Source organism: Taeniopygia guttata, chromosome 2 (genome assembly GCF_048771995.1).
Source record: "Taeniopygia guttata chromosome 2, bTaeGut7.mat, whole genome shotgun sequence".
Classification (NCBI taxonomy): Eukaryota; Metazoa; Chordata; class Aves; order Passeriformes; family Estrildidae; genus Taeniopygia; species Taeniopygia guttata.
In genome coordinates, this window is record NC_133026.1 from 51,712,792 (window position 1) to 51,729,975 (window position 17,184).

Here is a 17,184-nt window from a genome sequence, read left to right on the forward strand (position 1 = left end):
TCTCTTCTGCTGAACTGTCAGCCCTAGAGAAGAGTAAAAGCAGTGGAGATCCTCAGCCACCCAAGAAGCATGTGGTGATGCAGAGGCGTGCCACTCCAGCTAAAAAAAGCCCAGTGTGTTTCTATTTGTGGAAAACCTTTCAGCAGCTCCTTAGGGAAGCATGCTCATTGGCTTGCATCATCCTTATGGAGACACCCTCTCCAGCCTGATGAGCTCTTCCTTAGGGTAAATGTGTCTCCATGAGCACAAAGCAGCCAGTGGAGCACTCAGCCACCTTCTTGCACCAAGTATCAATTAAAAGTAATTGCATTCAGCCCATTATGAAATGAATGTAACATCAGGGCTGTGTCTACAGACATGACTCCAATTCTCCTCTTCTTGCTCTCTCACTGTGTGGTTCCCTTCAGGGTAGCGATGACTAACTGCAGAGCTTCATACAGCAGACTGAAATTTTCCAAGTTCTCCCCTTCCTCCCAAAACACCTCAGCTGAGTAGGGAATTCTGCTTGCCTCAGAAAATCCACTACAAGTATCTATTCTGCTCTGTTCCTGCTTTTCAGTTTTCCTCTTCCCTGAGGCTGACTGAAAAACAGGATGGAGTGCTGTCTTTCTCCTACAGATGCAGAGTCTGTAGCCTCTCAGCCAGGGTATCTACTGGCAAGAGCCATTGTTGCTGGTGACTTGGTGTGGCAGGATGTGTGGCTCACCAACATGCTCTGTTGTGCTCCTAAGCCCTCACAGTGGGTTGAGAAGTAAACTGTTTATAAAACAGGGTTTAAAAATATCTCCTTGCTCCCTAAAATGTCATGTTAGACATTGATATCCTTCAGATAAGCATAGGGAAAGTACAAGTGCCTTCTCCTGGTTCAGGATTTGCTACAGGAGAAGGCTCTGCTGCCAGCACTAACAGTAAGTTTATTTCCATGATTATTATTTTTTAATCTTCTTTTCCTCTTGCAGGATTTTTGTTGATTCAAGCCTGGCCTGAGAATGCTACTGATCTCTATGCTTTTGAAAATCTGGAGATTATACGAGGCAGAACAAAGCAACAGTAAGTAAATCATGTGCCACAGCCACTCTGAGAAACCCTGTTTTGAGCTGCTCTTGTCTGAGCACACCGAGGTTGCAAGCAGTGTGAGACTCAGGTGTCCCAAAACTGATGCAAAACGGGGCAAACCCTGCAAGGAGTAGATCACCATCTCTGTAGCATAGATGATGTGCCCTGGGAGTAAAGACCCTCAGCTCTGTGCCGTCTATGGAGGGCTTCCCTGAGCCTGCTTTCAGGACCAGGGCTTCCCCCACCATCCTGGAAGCACAAGCAGGACAGAAAGCGCTCTTTACAGTCTGGGGTAAGTCAAAATGTGGTCAGAAGCACTGTGGGATTTGAGGTAGCTGGGCAGTCGTGGATGGAGGCTGCCAAGCAGTGCAGACATCAGCAATGCTTCAAAGTACCCTCCTAAGCTTGCCTTAGGTGGAAGAGTGACTTGGTGGACAAGCACAAAATAATAGCTGCTTTACCTACAACCATTGTTCTACATCATTTGTCAGAACATGTGTGTCCTGACATTTTAGCTTAGAAAACCCTTGCAAAACCAGATGTGAGTATTGCAGTTGTTACATAATAGGCATGGCATATACATGGCATTAAGTTTAGAAGGCTGAGCAGAACCTTGCTTGAAGAAAATGCAGTTCACAGCAGGATGCATTTAACAACTAAAATAAAAGCATGCTGAGTAAATCCTGCTTGCTAATTACCTTTCTTGCATGTTTTTTCTATTTGTCCCTCTCCATTTTAGTGGCCAGTATTCCCTAGCCGTTGTTAACTTGAAAATACAGTCCCTAGGGCTGCGCTCCCTCAAGGAAATAAGTGATGGAGATGTTGCCATTATGAGGAACAAGAACCTCTGCTATGCTGACACCATGGACTGGCACAGCTTGTTTGCAACTGAGAGCCAGAAAACAAAGATTTTACAGAATAGAGATAAAAATGAATGTGGTAAGTGAGTGCTGCATTCCTGATCACCATCAAAGCTCATGCTGAAATGCAAGAGTAAGCTTGCATTTTCATGATTCAAGCAAGGCTTTTTTTTCTCCATGTTCCTCTGGCTACAAAATTCATCAGTGATATTGCTTTAATGAAAGTGGTGAGGGAAGAGTGGGATTTTTTTTCCTACCAAAATGTGGACTTTGTGCTGTCCAGCAAATTAGGAGCTTCTTAACTACTATGAATGTAGTGAAGCCACATCACTTGGAGGACACAAAAGCTAACTACTAAACCTGGCCTTTTTTAACAAGGTTGAAGCTGTTGTTCAGCCATTCTGCTGTTGACTGCAGTGGTCCTGGGCCAAAATCGAATTATTTATTTTTGCAGAATATGAATTTGTTGTATTTTAGAAATTTATCATAGAAATACAGAATGGTTTGGGTGAGAAGGGACCTTTAAAGGTCATGTTGGCCAACCTCCCCTGCTGTGGGCAGCGATGTCTTTCACTAGACCAGGTTGCTCAGAGCCCCATCCAATCTGACCCTGAACTTTGAGGGGTTAGTCATCCACCAATTCCCTATGCAACTCATGCCAGTGTCTCACCATCCATTGTAACTATCTCTTAATTGTATCCATAAATCTATCTACTCTTTTCATTTAAAAGCATTTCTCCATGTCCTGTCACTACAGGCCTTGTTAAAAAGTTGTTATAAGTGTCCATCAAGTACAAAAAAAGCCCCAATAATGTTTCTCCAGAGCTGTCTCTTCAGCAGGGTGGACATCCCCAGCTCCCTCAGCCTGACTTAACTTTTTCATACATAAGTTAAACTGTCACAGAGGAGATCATTCTTATTTTGAATGGCCAGATGTCACTCAGTTTCAGGCTTTGTGATTTAAAGAAGCATGATTATTCCTCTTCCACTCTACCAGAACCATTCATATCTGTTTAGGAACAGGTTGGAGAAACCAGTTGGTCTGATGGAGTGAGAACTGAGTTTGACCTCTCTCTTGCTTTGACATTCATGTCTTTTCTTGTCCCTCTTTCTCTCTCAGCTGCTGCCAAGCATGTTTGTGACCCCCTGTGCTCAGACGTAGGCTGCTGGGGCCCAGGGCCCTTCCACTGCTTCTCCTGCAGGTTTTTTGATCGTCAGAAGGAATGTGTGAAACAGTGCAACATCCTGCAAGGGTAAGGTGTCTCAGGGGTTCTTTAGGTTTTGGTGACGGTATGGGGGCTTTGGTTTTTGAAATGTGTTGTAGCTAGAAAGCAAGAAGCTGGGTCTCTGGTTGCATGGGATTGCCCCAGCTTGCAGAGATGTGCTGTGAACACAGTACCTAGCTAAGGTACCTCTCCTTCCACATTCATCGTGCCTTAGGAATTTGCTCCTGACATGGTGACTGCTAAGAAAACATCCCCTTAAGCCCTCAAGGAGACTATCTGGAGGCCCAAGGAGACCTTGGGCTTCCTTCCCATAAGAATGAAAGGAGCTTAAAGCCCAATCTGTGACTGTCATGTCATGTACACCGGGTGAGAGCCAAGAGCCATTTCGAGTCTCTGGGAGCTCAGTCATCCCCAGAGTCAAGGCTTCACTGCTTGGTAGACTTCCTTCCTCCTATATTTGCTCAGATGAGCAGCTCACCCCTGCAGTTTGAAAATTTGCAGTCAAGGGAGAATGAACTTTCATTTGGAAATGACTGAGAGCAGCAATTTCAGACAAAATTATTGCCTCAACCTCACTTAGGACATGGAAAAAGACGCCTTGTGTGTCAATTCAGCAGACGATGTAGGTGGAAAAGGCATTACTAGCAGCAAAATTACAAAGTCTGACTTTTAAAACTCCTGAGTATTAAGCAAGTACTTGTCAGGGTGCTAATGCCTCTGATATTTGTATTTCTCTAGTGGCTTGCAGTTTAGCAGCTGTCTTTTTTTTTAAAGCTCTAGCAGCTATTATAACCTGAAGGGCAGATCAGGTCATTATTTTGTGTCAAATGATGAGTAGATTTAGTTTAATTAATAACACCATTACTTGAAGTGGAACAGCTTTATTGCTATTAAAACCATCTGTTCCCAACTTTCATATTTTAATGATTCATTGTGTGTTGTAGAGAAGACATGAATTTAATTATCAGTGCCTTGCTGTTTAACTTTCCTAATTATTATTTGTAGCCTTGAAATCACTTGAAATGTTTTTGCTGATCTCTTGCATCACTACCATTTAAAAGCCTCTAGAAATGGTTGTGAGTATTCTGTGACATTAGCTTAAAAGGGAATGTAAACTAATTTGTAGTGTGCAATCTGGAGTGTCATGTGTTTCACTGTCAACCAAATTTCCCTTACTCTTATGTCCTCCTGTTTGTACCGAGCAAGTGCTACTGGTGTAGCCAAGAGGGTCCCTCCTCCTGTCTGAGTACCATCATCATCTCAGTCGAATGTGGAAAAGTCTGGAAAAGGAGAGAAGACCACAATTTATCACTTGCTATTATTTCTGAGGTTTACTTATTTATTTGTTGTTGTTGTTGTTGTTGTTGTTTTCCAGGGAGCCAAGAGAGTTTGAAAAGGACTCCAAGTGCCTCCCCTGCCACCCTGAGTGCCTGGTGCAGAACTCCACCATGTACAATGCAACCTGCACTGGACCTGTAAGAGCAGATTCTTCTTAGCAAACCTGAGCCTCAGACCACGTATTAATACGTATTTGCCATGTTCAGATAATCCTGAGGTCTCATTTTAACCCTATTTGAGGTGAAACAGAGAATGGGGGTGGTTAGAAGTCAAGATCATGGGGCAAGGGAGCAGGATAGGAAACCTCAGGGCGTTAGTTTTATTTTCTGACATGTAGTCCACAGTTACAGACATTGTAGAGTCCTTAATATTTTTTTAAATATTAAAATTTGTATTTTAAAAGAATACTTTGGCAAATACAGCAAAAATGTGAGTAACATATAATCACTCAACTTACAAGTTGGTATGAGCACATTAGATCAAACTCAGATCTTATTTGCAATAGTCCAGTTCTTTTTTTTTTTTTTTTTTTTTTTTTTTTTTTTTGAGATCAAATCTCTTGCTTCCATCACAGGTCCACCTCTGTGTTATTTAACCCAGATCTTTAAACATCTTTGCCACCGCCCGCAGCCTCTGAGTGTTTGACCCTTGCTCATTGTTGTAGTTTGGGAATGGTACACCCCAATTTAGTAGTCCCACTGAGACTCTGCAAAGGACAACCCACTCTATCACTCCCTCCCCCTCCTTCCCCTGTGGCAGGCTGGAGAGGAGAATTGGAGGCATAAGAGGGGAAAATCATGGGTTGAGATAAGAACAATTTACTGGAGTTTCCAGTAATGAGATAAGAAAGGGAGCAGTAACAGCAACAACATTAGTAACAGTGTACAAGAAAGGTGAAGGATTCTCATGTAATTGCTCACAACCAGCATTACCCCACTGTTCCCTCTACCATGCTTGCTCAACCAGAAGGAACACCTTCTCCCCAGAAGAAACTCCTTCTCCCTGTCCCTTGGGGAAGAAGATATACATGAGGAGGTATAGAATAACCCCCATGTCCTAGCCATGCCCCTTCTGGCTACTGCAAAAATTAACCCTGTCCTGTCAAGAACAAGGGCCCCCATCATCAGTTTGAAGAGTCACTGCTCAGTAATGTGAAGCATTTCCATCCTCCCTCCTAGCACCATGGCCTCAAGGATGTTATTTACATTATAAACTTCTTCAGGCAGTGACCCCCTGTTCCATATTTGCCTAGCATCTAGTAATCAGTCTATTATAGTGGCCCTTAGACATTACAGTGATTAAAATAATCTTCCTATAGCAAGTCTTACTTTTGTCCCACTGCAACTAGCACTGTGGATCTGGTCTGTTTTTTCTCCACAGTAGAATTTGACCCACAATTGCTGGTTCCCCTGCTTTAAAATATTTAGGTCATTCATGATGCTGTTACAGTCTTAATAAAAACATTTCTGCCAAAAATAGCCAAAGGCAATGCCTTTAAATACAAAGTAAGTGTTTTTCAAAGTGGGAAGAAAAATGCGTGGACTCCTTGGGTTGCCTTCATCATCCTATGCTTCTTCCTAATAGAGGAAAGAGCCTGTGCTGAGAAACTAGAAAAATAATATATTGATTCCAGTATTTCAGGGAGATATCAGGAGGTCCATATCCACTATTTAAAATTATGTGACAGTAGATTGCAGGTAGCAACCAAGCTGTCTCCTTTTCAGCTAACCCCTTATCAAGGTGTCATTAAATTCTTTCCCATTTAAAATGCAAAACACAAGTTTTCCTATGAGACGAAGGCAGAGAGGGAAAAGAAGCAACATGGTAATGCAAGAAAATATTAGCTTTAAGCAGCAGGAACTGTCTTTTGTATGGGTCATCCTGCAAGAGCAATTGCTTGCAAGAATATCAGGTAGCAAGGTAATAAAAGCAGATAATGCTGAAAACTTCCAGCAGTAAAAGGCATTTAGATTTATCTTCTGAATATCCTCCTGAATAGGGTGATGTAAGGGCATTGCAAACAAGTTGTTTCTCTCTGCAGGGCCCTGACAATTGCATGAAGTGTGCCCATTTTATAGATGGCCCCCACTGTGTGAAATCCTGCCCAGCAGGGGTTCTGGGTGAGAATGACACCCTCGTCTGGAAATATGCTGATGGGAATAATGTTTGCCAGCTCTGCCATCCAAACTGCACCCGGGGGTAAGTAAAACCTGGGACTGAAGGGTGACAGGGAAGAAAAGAAACAGAGAAACGGCTTGTCTTGAGCTCCTTCTCCTCCTGATGATCCCATGTCAAACCACTGAGAAGAACTAGCAGGGAGCAAGAGAGGTTAGGAGGGCATAGTAAACGTAAGCAGAGTGTGGCAAACTTTGTAAGTAGGAAAAGGTCAGTGGTACTTTGTCTTTATGCAGAAGGAAAGAAAAAAATAGTTTAAGGGATTTGAAACAGGCTTGCTTGATAACTCAAAAGAATTTTACAGGACTCACCCACCAGTGATGCACCCTTTTTTCCCCATCTGGCTTGTTGCTGTGTCCTCTGGTTTTGAGAGGAACATCAGTGACATCTGCTGGATATTGGGTTCCTGGGGCCCATTTTTCTGTGCACCTTTCAACTTTCAGGAGGGAAATCCTAGTGGGGTAATACGGTGATTTTCTTTTTTTCCTTCTTTCCATACACTAGCACTTGGTCTGAGTTTAAAGCCTTGTGAGTGTGGCTTTTTTAACAGGCATCACAGTAAATCCATTCTATATGAGCCATGTTTTCCTCATTTGGGGACACGCTTAAACTGGCAACCTGTAACAAGGTGTGCATTGATCTCTTTAATCTACATCACAAGTAATAATGGTCTCCTCTCCTGATTTCCAACCTACAAAAGACATGGGATGCACAGGAAAAGGTTTTAGGGTTTGAGAGCTGGTTATTGGACTGTTATGCTTTCAGAGCAAAAAGCTCTGAACATGTTTGGTATATTTTCCTTCACAGCCCTCTGCTTTTTACTCTGCAAATCTGTCTGATCCAAAATCCTTCTATAATATGCCTGTAGTAAGTGTTGCAAGAGAGGAGTTGTAACATACTCAGAGCAATCATCGCATTGTATATTAGCTAACTGCCAGTTTCCCACCTTCATGGGAAAAAGGAGATGAAGGGTGGAATCTGCTCTAGTGCTCATAGTGAAATTCAGTGCAATGGATTTCAGACAGTAGTTCTACCAGCTTTCTGGATTTGCCAGGATTTACAGCAATGCCCTCTGCTTTTTCTATAATCACAGACAAGGCTTATCAGGGCTTCCCACTGCAAGCCCAGGAAGAAATTTTCTCAGTTGAAAAGGGATCATAATAAGGTTGCTCTTTATTAATTACTTCAGTAGTCCCTACTGGCCACAGTGGTCCAATATCCTCCTTCTATCCTCCATGGCCACATGGAAACGCAGCTGATTAGTGGAATAGTGTAATGAGTAACCACATATGAACAAGGCTTATTTTTCATTGTGCAGCCTCAGTAGTGAGATCAAACACTAGACTCCATTGCAGATTTTGAGAACATAATTTGCCAGGCAGGGATGTAAAACAAGCCACACAGTGACTCTTAGTGCACAAGCAAGTTCCCCAAGCAGAATTGATTAGAGAAGTCAATTCCTGCCTTGCTTTAACAGTGGATGGGGGAACCATAAGAGTCAGGCAGGAGATGAGGTTACAGTAAGGAGATTATTTTTAGCATGATGGTTACCCAACATATGCCTCAGTGTATTTGGCCCTGTGTTATCAAGGCAGAACATAAAAAGTAGTATGAATTTCATCTTTCACATGAAAGAGCTGGGCTGAGTTTGCATCAGTTAGATTGTGAACATGCTCAATAGCCCAATTCAAATTGATACCCAAATGTGGCAGATGAAATAGACTGTATCCCTGAAGGGCTCAAGAGAGCTAGAAGGAGGTAGTGTTGCAGTATTTGCTATACAGATGAGACATCTGTGGCCCTGGATGGGTAGGGAGCCAGTGTCAGGGTTATAATATGGGAACATGCAGTCAGGCACAGCATTGTCCCTCTGAAGGCAATCCATCAGCAGTGCCATTTCTTTTAACGCCTTTCCCTCATTCTGCTGTGGGAATGGGAATGTTCAGCAGCGGGTGGAAAACATCTGTCTCAGAAAGTTTTTGCATCCTTAAAAACCACAGTCTCAGCGATTCCTGCGTGACAAGAAACAACTTCATTTCTGTCCCTGTCCAATTTCACGGCTAGAGCCCACAAAATCTTATCAGCATGATTAAGTGTGCTGACTTCAGTAGTCATGCAAGCAAGGGTTCCCAGGATCTCTCTCTGTTTTCCTTATTTGAAGAAGCTTCAAGTAAAAGACTTCTCTTCTCAGCTGAGTTTTGTCACAAATTTCATTTTTTCGCTTTAGGTATGCGTACTGGTCATACATTGCTTCTTTTGCAACGCCATGAAGAATCTCTTTGAGTCTCATTTTCTTTTCTGAATCCATTTTTCAGCCTTCATTAGGAAATAGAATGAAGGATTTTTTCTCCTGCTTAGCCCAAAAGACCCCTTTTCTCCTGATTCTCCTGTATTTTCTTGGGGATTTTGTACACAAGCTTCCTTTTGCCCTGCCTCTAGGTACAGCTGAGAATTACATGCTATGCTAAAGAAAGCAACATCTCAAAATCCCTGGAATTAACCCATATGTTCATCAATTAAAGACACTCGCCATCTTAATTAATCTGGTCAGTGTTGCGGGATTTGATTTTCCCTTGCCAGTCTCACAGAATTCAGGAAATAAACTCAGACATAGCCACTGGAGTGGATAATCAAGGAGGAGAAGAAGCCACCACTGTAGCCAATACCACTGACTTGCACATCCTGCTTCCATCCACAGTTGCTATCAACACTCTGTGTCTCATCAGTGTTCATTTTAAATACTAAGAGATTTTTGGAGATCAGGAAGTGGCCAGGGGATCTGAGAGGGAAGGCTGCAGAAGCACAGCACAAATTTTTTGCTTTTGTCACTCTTGGAAGGTTACTTAGAAAGAAAGGACACAGTAAAATTTTTGTAAAGTTTAAAAATATTAAAAAATTATTTTCCATTTCCTTTATGATTGTAAAGTAACTTAGGCTGTTATAGTGACATCCAGTGAGTCCCCTCTAAAAGGCTCATCAGTCATGACAACCTGGCTGTATTGTATCAAATTAGGAACTATAGGTGGGGGAAAAGGTTGTTAAAATTTTGGTGGATTTAGGAAATAAATTGCTGTGTCTGCACCTGGACAAGTAATATTTACATAGATGGGTAAAATGTGTAGTTCAGGATGAAGTAGTTTTCAGGAGCTGTACACAGAACTAATTTTGCAATAACTAGAGAAATATATCAAAGACTACAACTGCTGTTATATTTATCTAATACATCCATAAGATCTTGAGTTACTGCATAACATAAGGTCACATTTATCATTTTGGTTTCTGTAAGCAGAAGAAAAATTACTCAGGAATGGAAAACATGGTTGTTTAGGTTCCATAAAATCTGGGTTACTTATGTAGGGTGTCATCATAAAATTCCACACTAAGAAAGATAGTTATATATAGTCCTGGAGGGATAATTCTTATGGGCTTTGTTTCTTCTCTGACTTGTGAAATTAATCAGAAATCCAAGTGGGATTTGAAAAGCACAAGTTGATCTCTCTATTTCTTCCCAAACAACTTTTTACTTTAACCTGCAAGACTTGATATTGATGGATTTGTGTGGGAAAAGGAAGGGAACTGATACAAATCTACAGTTCTCCTGCCTTTACTTTGATGTGTAAGAGAAGAACTCATCAGTCATTCCTCAGACTCTAGCTACAATCCCCTCAGCCAGTTTTGTTTGCTGTTAGGAATCACAAAGAGAGCTTGCCATCTTAAAGTGGCATGACAAACCAGAATTTTGAGGAAGAGATACTTTGAGGGACAATAGTCATATTGTGAAATTAGGTCAGGTCTTTCTAATTTCACATTCTTATCAAAAGCAGCTGCACGTTTTGTTGCATTAGAAATTAATATCTGGGAGATAGACCATGACTGGATGACGTCTGGAGTCCTAGGTCAGTTTTCCACTGAGCACCTGAAGAGAGAAGCCCAAGGCAAGATCTGCCTCCCCTGGTGATAAGGAAGCTGGTGGCTCTGTTTTGCACGTGCAGCCTCTCTGTGCTTAGTTACACAACTGAGCAAACAAAACAAACTGTATGCTGGTAGGAAAGCTAACAAGGCTTTCAGGAATTGGTATGCACAGCACTTCCAGCATGTCCAGGACCCTAGGATGCACATTCTTGTATGGGAGCCCAGTGAACTTAGAAGACCTTCCAGATGCTGGGTCTTGGAGCACTGTGTTGGCCCATAAACAGGACAAATACACAGCGGAAGATCCGAGTAATGAAAACAAACAAACTAACTAAAACCCAATAAAATGAGTAGTTGCTTCACCTCTTCCTTCCCCAGACCCAGTCCAAATTACAAGAGAAGATCTGCAACTCTACCTGGCATTTTGAATTTTTTTTGGTTCTTTCTGTCAGTGAGAGGGATTCCAGAGCAGTTTTCCTGGCATGGGCTCACTCCTTACCCCCTACTTGACCTCCTCTGGAATTGTTTTTAGATGAGCCAGTTTCTTTAAGTCAGCACAGGGAGCGGATACCACAAACTGGACTTTACTCCTTTCCTGTGCTGTTTTCTAGAGGTGATGTCACCCTCTCAGTCATGCTCTCCTTCCTCAGTAGACACCATAAAGACCACAATTCCCATGAAGAGCATACATCTTATAGTCCAGCAGCACTTGGAAATGCTGTGCCTCTCACACTCATTAGACCATCAAGTGAACGCAGTCACTGTGTTTTCATCTGTGGGTTTTTTTTGCACTGCGCTGCCAAAATTTTAGCATTTTAAACTCAAATGGAGGGTGAATGACTTGCTAGTAGTCCCTGGCTCTCTGGATAACGATTGTACCTGTTTACATTACCAGTAACATAAGACTTTGGATTCTAGAGAAAATGCATGGACACGTGCCAGCAAACTGTAACCTGAGAGAGTGCTGTCAAGTCCCATTTTTTGATGGAAGTCCATGTATCTGCTACCCAAGCTTTTCGTTGAAATAGAAAGTCTGAAAATTGAAATCTTTACCTTATCATGAAGCAAGGATTATGCAGGAGGGTCTGCAATGACACGTTTCCACATGTATTCTGTCTGTATTGGAGGAGGAGGCTACTTCTGTCCTCCTCCACAGTCAGCCCTGGGCTCTGCACAGAGATAGGGAATCCATGAATGTTGTGTATCTGTGTCCTCCCCCACTTCTACCACATGCTAAAAAATTCTTTTAAAACATTCTTTAAACTAAATATGCAGTGTAGCTACTTCTCTAGATAAAAGATTTTGGAGCAAGGTTGTTGACTGATATTTAATGGAGTGTATGAGTATTATAAATTCCCATTTAACACTTGGACTGCTCTGAAACTTTCAAATCAGTAGCACTCTTCTTAGTTGGAATTACAGAAGTATGTAGGCCAGAGCTACTATGTTTGTAACATTCATTTGTTTTTACAGGTGCAAAGGGCCAGGTCTTGAAGGCTGTCCAAATGGGTGAGTATTTCATCTGCTACAATTAATGGGAGAGCTGGAAAGAATGTGTGTGTGTGTGTGTGTGTGTGTGTGAGTGTCTGTTTACATTTCTACACTGAACACTGCAAGGCTGGGACTAGAGTCTTGCAGTCAAGGTGCTTACGGGGAAGTGACAGATTAGAGCAGGCTCAGAGCTATAAAAATGGTTGAAAGAACTGAAAAATATTGCTACTGGCACAATTCTTCAAAATGGTGCTCTGCCTATAATTTTTGTCAAGGTGATACCAGGGATCTGTTACTGAAGAATAAAAGGAGGGGATGGAAAAAGAAAGGATTAAGGGCAGAGAGAAATATGTTTAAGACTGATATAGTTAATTGTGTTACAGGAGACTCAGAGATGCAAAGGGTCTTTTCCAGCCCTGTGATCTGTACATCTCCAAATACTGTGTGCCCAGATGGATTCTCATTTGTCACATTCAGACTAGATCTTATGTCACACTGTTTAGCTTCATGATGTGCTCGAGGTCACGCAACAAACAAACAGTCTTCTCTGACTGAGACAGAGGGATTTAGTTTCTGGCCACAAAGTCATGCTATGGCAAGATAAATTCAGTCTATAAGTATTGTTAAAAAGTAACTGCATTTAATAGTAATCCCTGGGGCAACTTAAAAAAATGCTGGGAAGAATCTCTAAGTGAGGACCAAAAAACAACCTTGGAAAACAGGTTTTTCTTCTCAACTTAAATTTGCAATTACCCAGGCACTAATAAAGAGGCAGCAATCTGTGTGTACAGTGGGAATGGGACACAATGCCTGGTTTCAGACATTTGTACTTGTAAGGAAGACAGATGATCTGACATTCACTTAGAGCATGCTCCCCCCAATAATGTACATTCCCACTGTACATATTCAGCTGCATTGCTGATATCACAATTGTCTGTGCCTTTCTGAGAGGCCCTCTCTCCACATGCTTCGTGTCTCTGATCGCACGTGAGCTGGCACACCTAGGCATCACAGATCTGATGCTCACACGCTTGGTGGGTTTGTTGGAGGGAGGAGAAATCCCTCACTTAAGCTATGAGGATCAGTTCCCATTGTGACTTTGGGGGAAGAATGAAGACTTGTAGTTCATGCCCAGATGGTAATTAAGCACCACTTTGAACAGATTACTGGATGAGGGACTTTAAAAATACAGGTGCCCAAGAAATCTGACATGTCAGATAGGCTTATGTGGGTGTCCAGAGTCTGTGTTTGATCAAAACATAAGTCTTCCTGCAACATCTGTAGGGCTTCTTTAAAATCTAACACCTAAGAACCTTCTCCTCTTTCTGCACCCTTTCCTGTGCTGCAGCTCCAAGATCCCCTCTATCGCAGCCGGTGTTGTCGGAGGGCTCCTGTGCCTGGTGGTGGTGGGGCTGGGCATCGGCCTGTACCTGCGGCGACGCCACATCGTCAGGAAGCGCACCCTGCGCCGGCTGCTGCAGGAGAGGGAGGTGAGCACTGCCTGCACCCCGGCTTCGGCTGGGCCACTGCGTGTCCTCCTCCTTGTGCCAGAGGGTTAGAGCACCCTGCATCTGTGTCCTGCATCCTTGTAACTCAGCAATCCCTCGGGATGAGAAACCAGGCGGTTGCCATGCTACTCAGGAAAGCAGCGGCATGCACCTAACACCTGCTCAATCTCAAATCTGATCTCTCTGCACGTAATTTACAAAATATTTAAGGGATCTGGATGTCTCAATCCCAAGGAAAGCCATTGAGATTGTCTACTCAGAAAAAACGACACCTTCAGGTTGAGGTGCAATGTGTTTGCTGGTCCTTACTACCTTCCTGTGTAGACCTTCAGCCCCAAATCGTGTGTCCCTCCAGACAAGCCTTGAGGCTCCTGTGGCAGCTTGGCATGCTTTTGAAAATTTTACCCCCTTGATCAGGTGCATGCCTGATCCTGTGGAAAAACAGGAGAGGAGGGAAAGGAATTGAGGAAGTATTTGTGTCTTGTCTTTGGTTTGTTTTGAGCACAAAAAGCCCACAAAGCCTTCAAAGTGAATGGTTCACCCTGTTGGTTATGAACAAGGTTTCTGCACTGCTTTTTTGTTCTTTGCATGGCTTTGTGGGCATTACAGCATCACCCTCTGGATACCTCATACACAGTAAAATTCCTAATCCTGGGTGGAAGCTGCTCCTGTGTGGTTAGCCCCTTCTCTTTCTAGTCTGGTTCTAGTAAATTAGCCCAATGTTTTTAACATTCTGCTAAAATCCCAATTGCATCTTCTTTCTCTACTTGCCAGCTTTGCAAAGTCAGTTGCTAATATTCTTAAAAAAAAAAAAGAAAGTAAAAGACAAGCTGGCTTGTTTTTCATTGCACTATGAAACTATATTTTACATACTGCCGTATTCTGCAGTTGTGATAGTAGAGTTCAGTGTGTGCTCAGCTCATATCGTACCCTCTGGACTCCTCAAAATGAGGATATTTCATCACAACAGAGAAGCTGCTGGTCCTCTAAAATCAGATTGAATCTAGCTAAATATGGTTATATTTGAAGAAAAAGCAAAAGGAAAAACACTAAGGAAAAAGCTGACTTATGCATCATAAAAGTATTAAATATATTTGGAGGGAATTACTACTGCTTGCAATAAGGCCGAGATAATATTTTGAAAAAATCAATAGGCAATTCAACATCCTTTTTTGTTTGAGGAAAGACTCACTTTCAGAGTTTCAATTGCTACTTGTATAACACATGATCTGGGGGAACAACTGGTACCATGGGAATTTTGTCCTGTTAAACAAGAGCAGACATGAAAGGTTGCAGGTGATTCTTGCCCATTATTTTAAACATTTTAATAATTTATTCACAAGTTCAAAACAAAAATAATCTCCTTTAGCATCTGTGGTAATTATATTATTTTTCATGCCATGTGTTTCAAGGCTTTGAAGTCATAGCCTCCATTTGAGAAGAGCTATTCTTTCATTCTCCTTCAAAATGGCAGTTGCCACTCTGTGCTTGATTTTTGGAGCAGAGAGCACCACTTTGAACAGATTAGTGGATGAGGGACCTAAAAATACAGGTGCAGGTATTATTGGAGCAGGTATTTATTCCCACAAGTCAGAGCAGAGCTATCCTCCTGAAAACTCCACACGGAATCAAATGCTGATTATTTTAAAGGAAGGATTTATTTGCTTCCCCAAAGTGTTCAGCATTCTAGACCGTGTAACCATCTAACATCATCTTCTCTCTGCACCAGCTTGTTGAACCACTGACACCCAGTGGGGAGGCACCAAACCAGGCTCATCTGAGAATTTTAAAGGAAACAGAATTTAAGAAGGTCAAAGTTTTAGGCTCTGGAGCTTTTGGCACTGTTTATAAGGTAAGGTCATAGTTTTTCTATTCCCCTTTTCTTCTTGCTCCCTCCAGCAGAAACCACCCAAACAAAGCAAGAACTTGGAACTTCGATCATTGTGTGGATTTTTTTTTTTAAACTAGATTTTATAGCATGTATCTATCCATTAAAGGGTAGAGAGATTACTCAATTGTCATTAGTTTTGTTAGAAATTGGCTAACAGGAGAAGGTTTACATAAAATGTTGCTAAAGTCATACTTTGCTGAACCTGGAGAACAAAGATCTTGACTTCAAAACTACCACAGTCAAATACACCCCATTGTAAACATTAAGAAGAAAAATAAATGCACTCTGGTTAATTCAGTGCAAAGCCATTTTTCTGTGTCATCTAGGATCTTATTTTGATAATTTTCAATCATTCTTTCATTAGAACTGATTCAGATGTGTGAAAGTGCACACCTTCAGTTATGTAGGTTCACAAGTTATTTTTCTCTTGGTATTTGTTTATCCTCTGTGCTGCTTCATCAAGTTACACTTTTCTGTGCTCCTCATTTTATTCAGGATATGTGTTTCAGGCTTTTCCATTAACTGTAGATTCCTGTATTTCTTTATAAAGCTCTATATTCTGAATCAGGCTTCCAGCTATTATTAGGAACTTCAGGGGCACAACAAGATATGCACCTGCACTGCTGGGGATTTCAGCAGCATATCCTCACAGTGCCACACTACTGACCTGCCTAAATGGCCTCCTGACACTTTAGATATAGAGCACTGCACCAGTGCGGCATAGACTTCCCTACCACTGCATGTGTGTGACTGGATTATTTATACAGTATAGGTGCCATCTGGTTTTAATGAGAAAATGCAAATTATTTTCACCCCATGACTTATAAATTGGAAGTGGCAAGGTTTTGCACCCGCAGTTGCTGTGATGCTCTAATTAGTTAGATTTCCATCCACAAAAAATTGCTCGTTATGCATCTCTTGGGCTATTTACACAGGCATAGTAATGAACATGTTTTTTCAAGAAAGTATGGTAGAGATGACTGAAAAATAAGTACCACCCCATTAACAGGAATTTGGTAATACCCACAAGACACATTTGTTGCATATTTTTATTGTCTGTCATGTCTTTCCATTGCTCAGAATATTTAAGTCTACTCAGAAGATGTAAAATATATATGTAACTGTAAGAATTAACCTGTTAGGTATGAGACTGAATAACCCTTTGTACTTCTTTTTGGTAGGGACTTTGGATCCCGGAAGGAGAAAAGGTTAAAATTCCTGTTGCTATTAAAGAGTTGAGAGAGGCTACATCACCAAAAGCCAACAAGGAAATACTTGATGTGAGTTTTCATGTTTATTTTCTCAAGTTGTCAGTGGTCTGTGGATTTTCTTCTCTACCAACTAGAGGGGTTTCAGGAATTTGTGTGGGAAGAAATATTTTGCATCCTAAACTCAATTTCCATCTAGAAGTTCTGCACTTTGCAGTCTGTGAAGTGCTTTAGGTCCCTCATGAACTCAATTGAAATACAGATTTTATACTCGTGGGGTAGTACCTAAGGAGTAGTTAGGACCGTACATTTACAACTAATTCTTCTTTTTTTTTTTTTAATCTGATATTTCAGGCCTTAAGATGTAGCTTTCATTGTCATTATGGTGGTACAGCTAAGCCAAATAACAGCAGACCTAATGATTTATGAATCTAGTGGATTGTCATAAACTAGTTGCTTGATTAAATAGAATTAAATTAACTATAAATCCAAAATAAAATTTAAAAATTCCAGCTGTCT

At 41.6% G+C, this 17,184-nt stretch overlaps 1 protein-coding gene across 2 annotated transcripts in view; it reads left to right on the forward strand.

Moving 5' to 3' along the window:
• Positions 1–17,184, forward strand: part of EGFR (epidermal growth factor receptor) — a 157,682-nt gene that overhangs the window by 118,821 nt on the left and 21,677 nt on the right. For both annotated transcript variants that reach the window (XM_030265295.4, XM_002196432.7), the window contains exons 11-19: positions 960–1,050; positions 1,796–1,995; positions 3,037–3,169; positions 4,518–4,617; positions 6,522–6,679; positions 12,041–12,076; positions 13,407–13,548; positions 15,296–15,418; positions 16,639–16,737. In XM_030265295.4, coding sequence (XP_030121155.3) covers positions 960–1,050; positions 1,796–1,995; positions 3,037–3,169; positions 4,518–4,617; positions 6,522–6,679; positions 12,041–12,076; positions 13,407–13,548; positions 15,296–15,418; positions 16,639–16,737 — 1,082 coding nt within the window. The remainder of the gene's footprint in view (positions 1–959; positions 1,051–1,795; positions 1,996–3,036; positions 3,170–4,517; positions 4,618–6,521; positions 6,680–12,040; positions 12,077–13,406; positions 13,549–15,295; positions 15,419–16,638; positions 16,738–17,184) is intronic.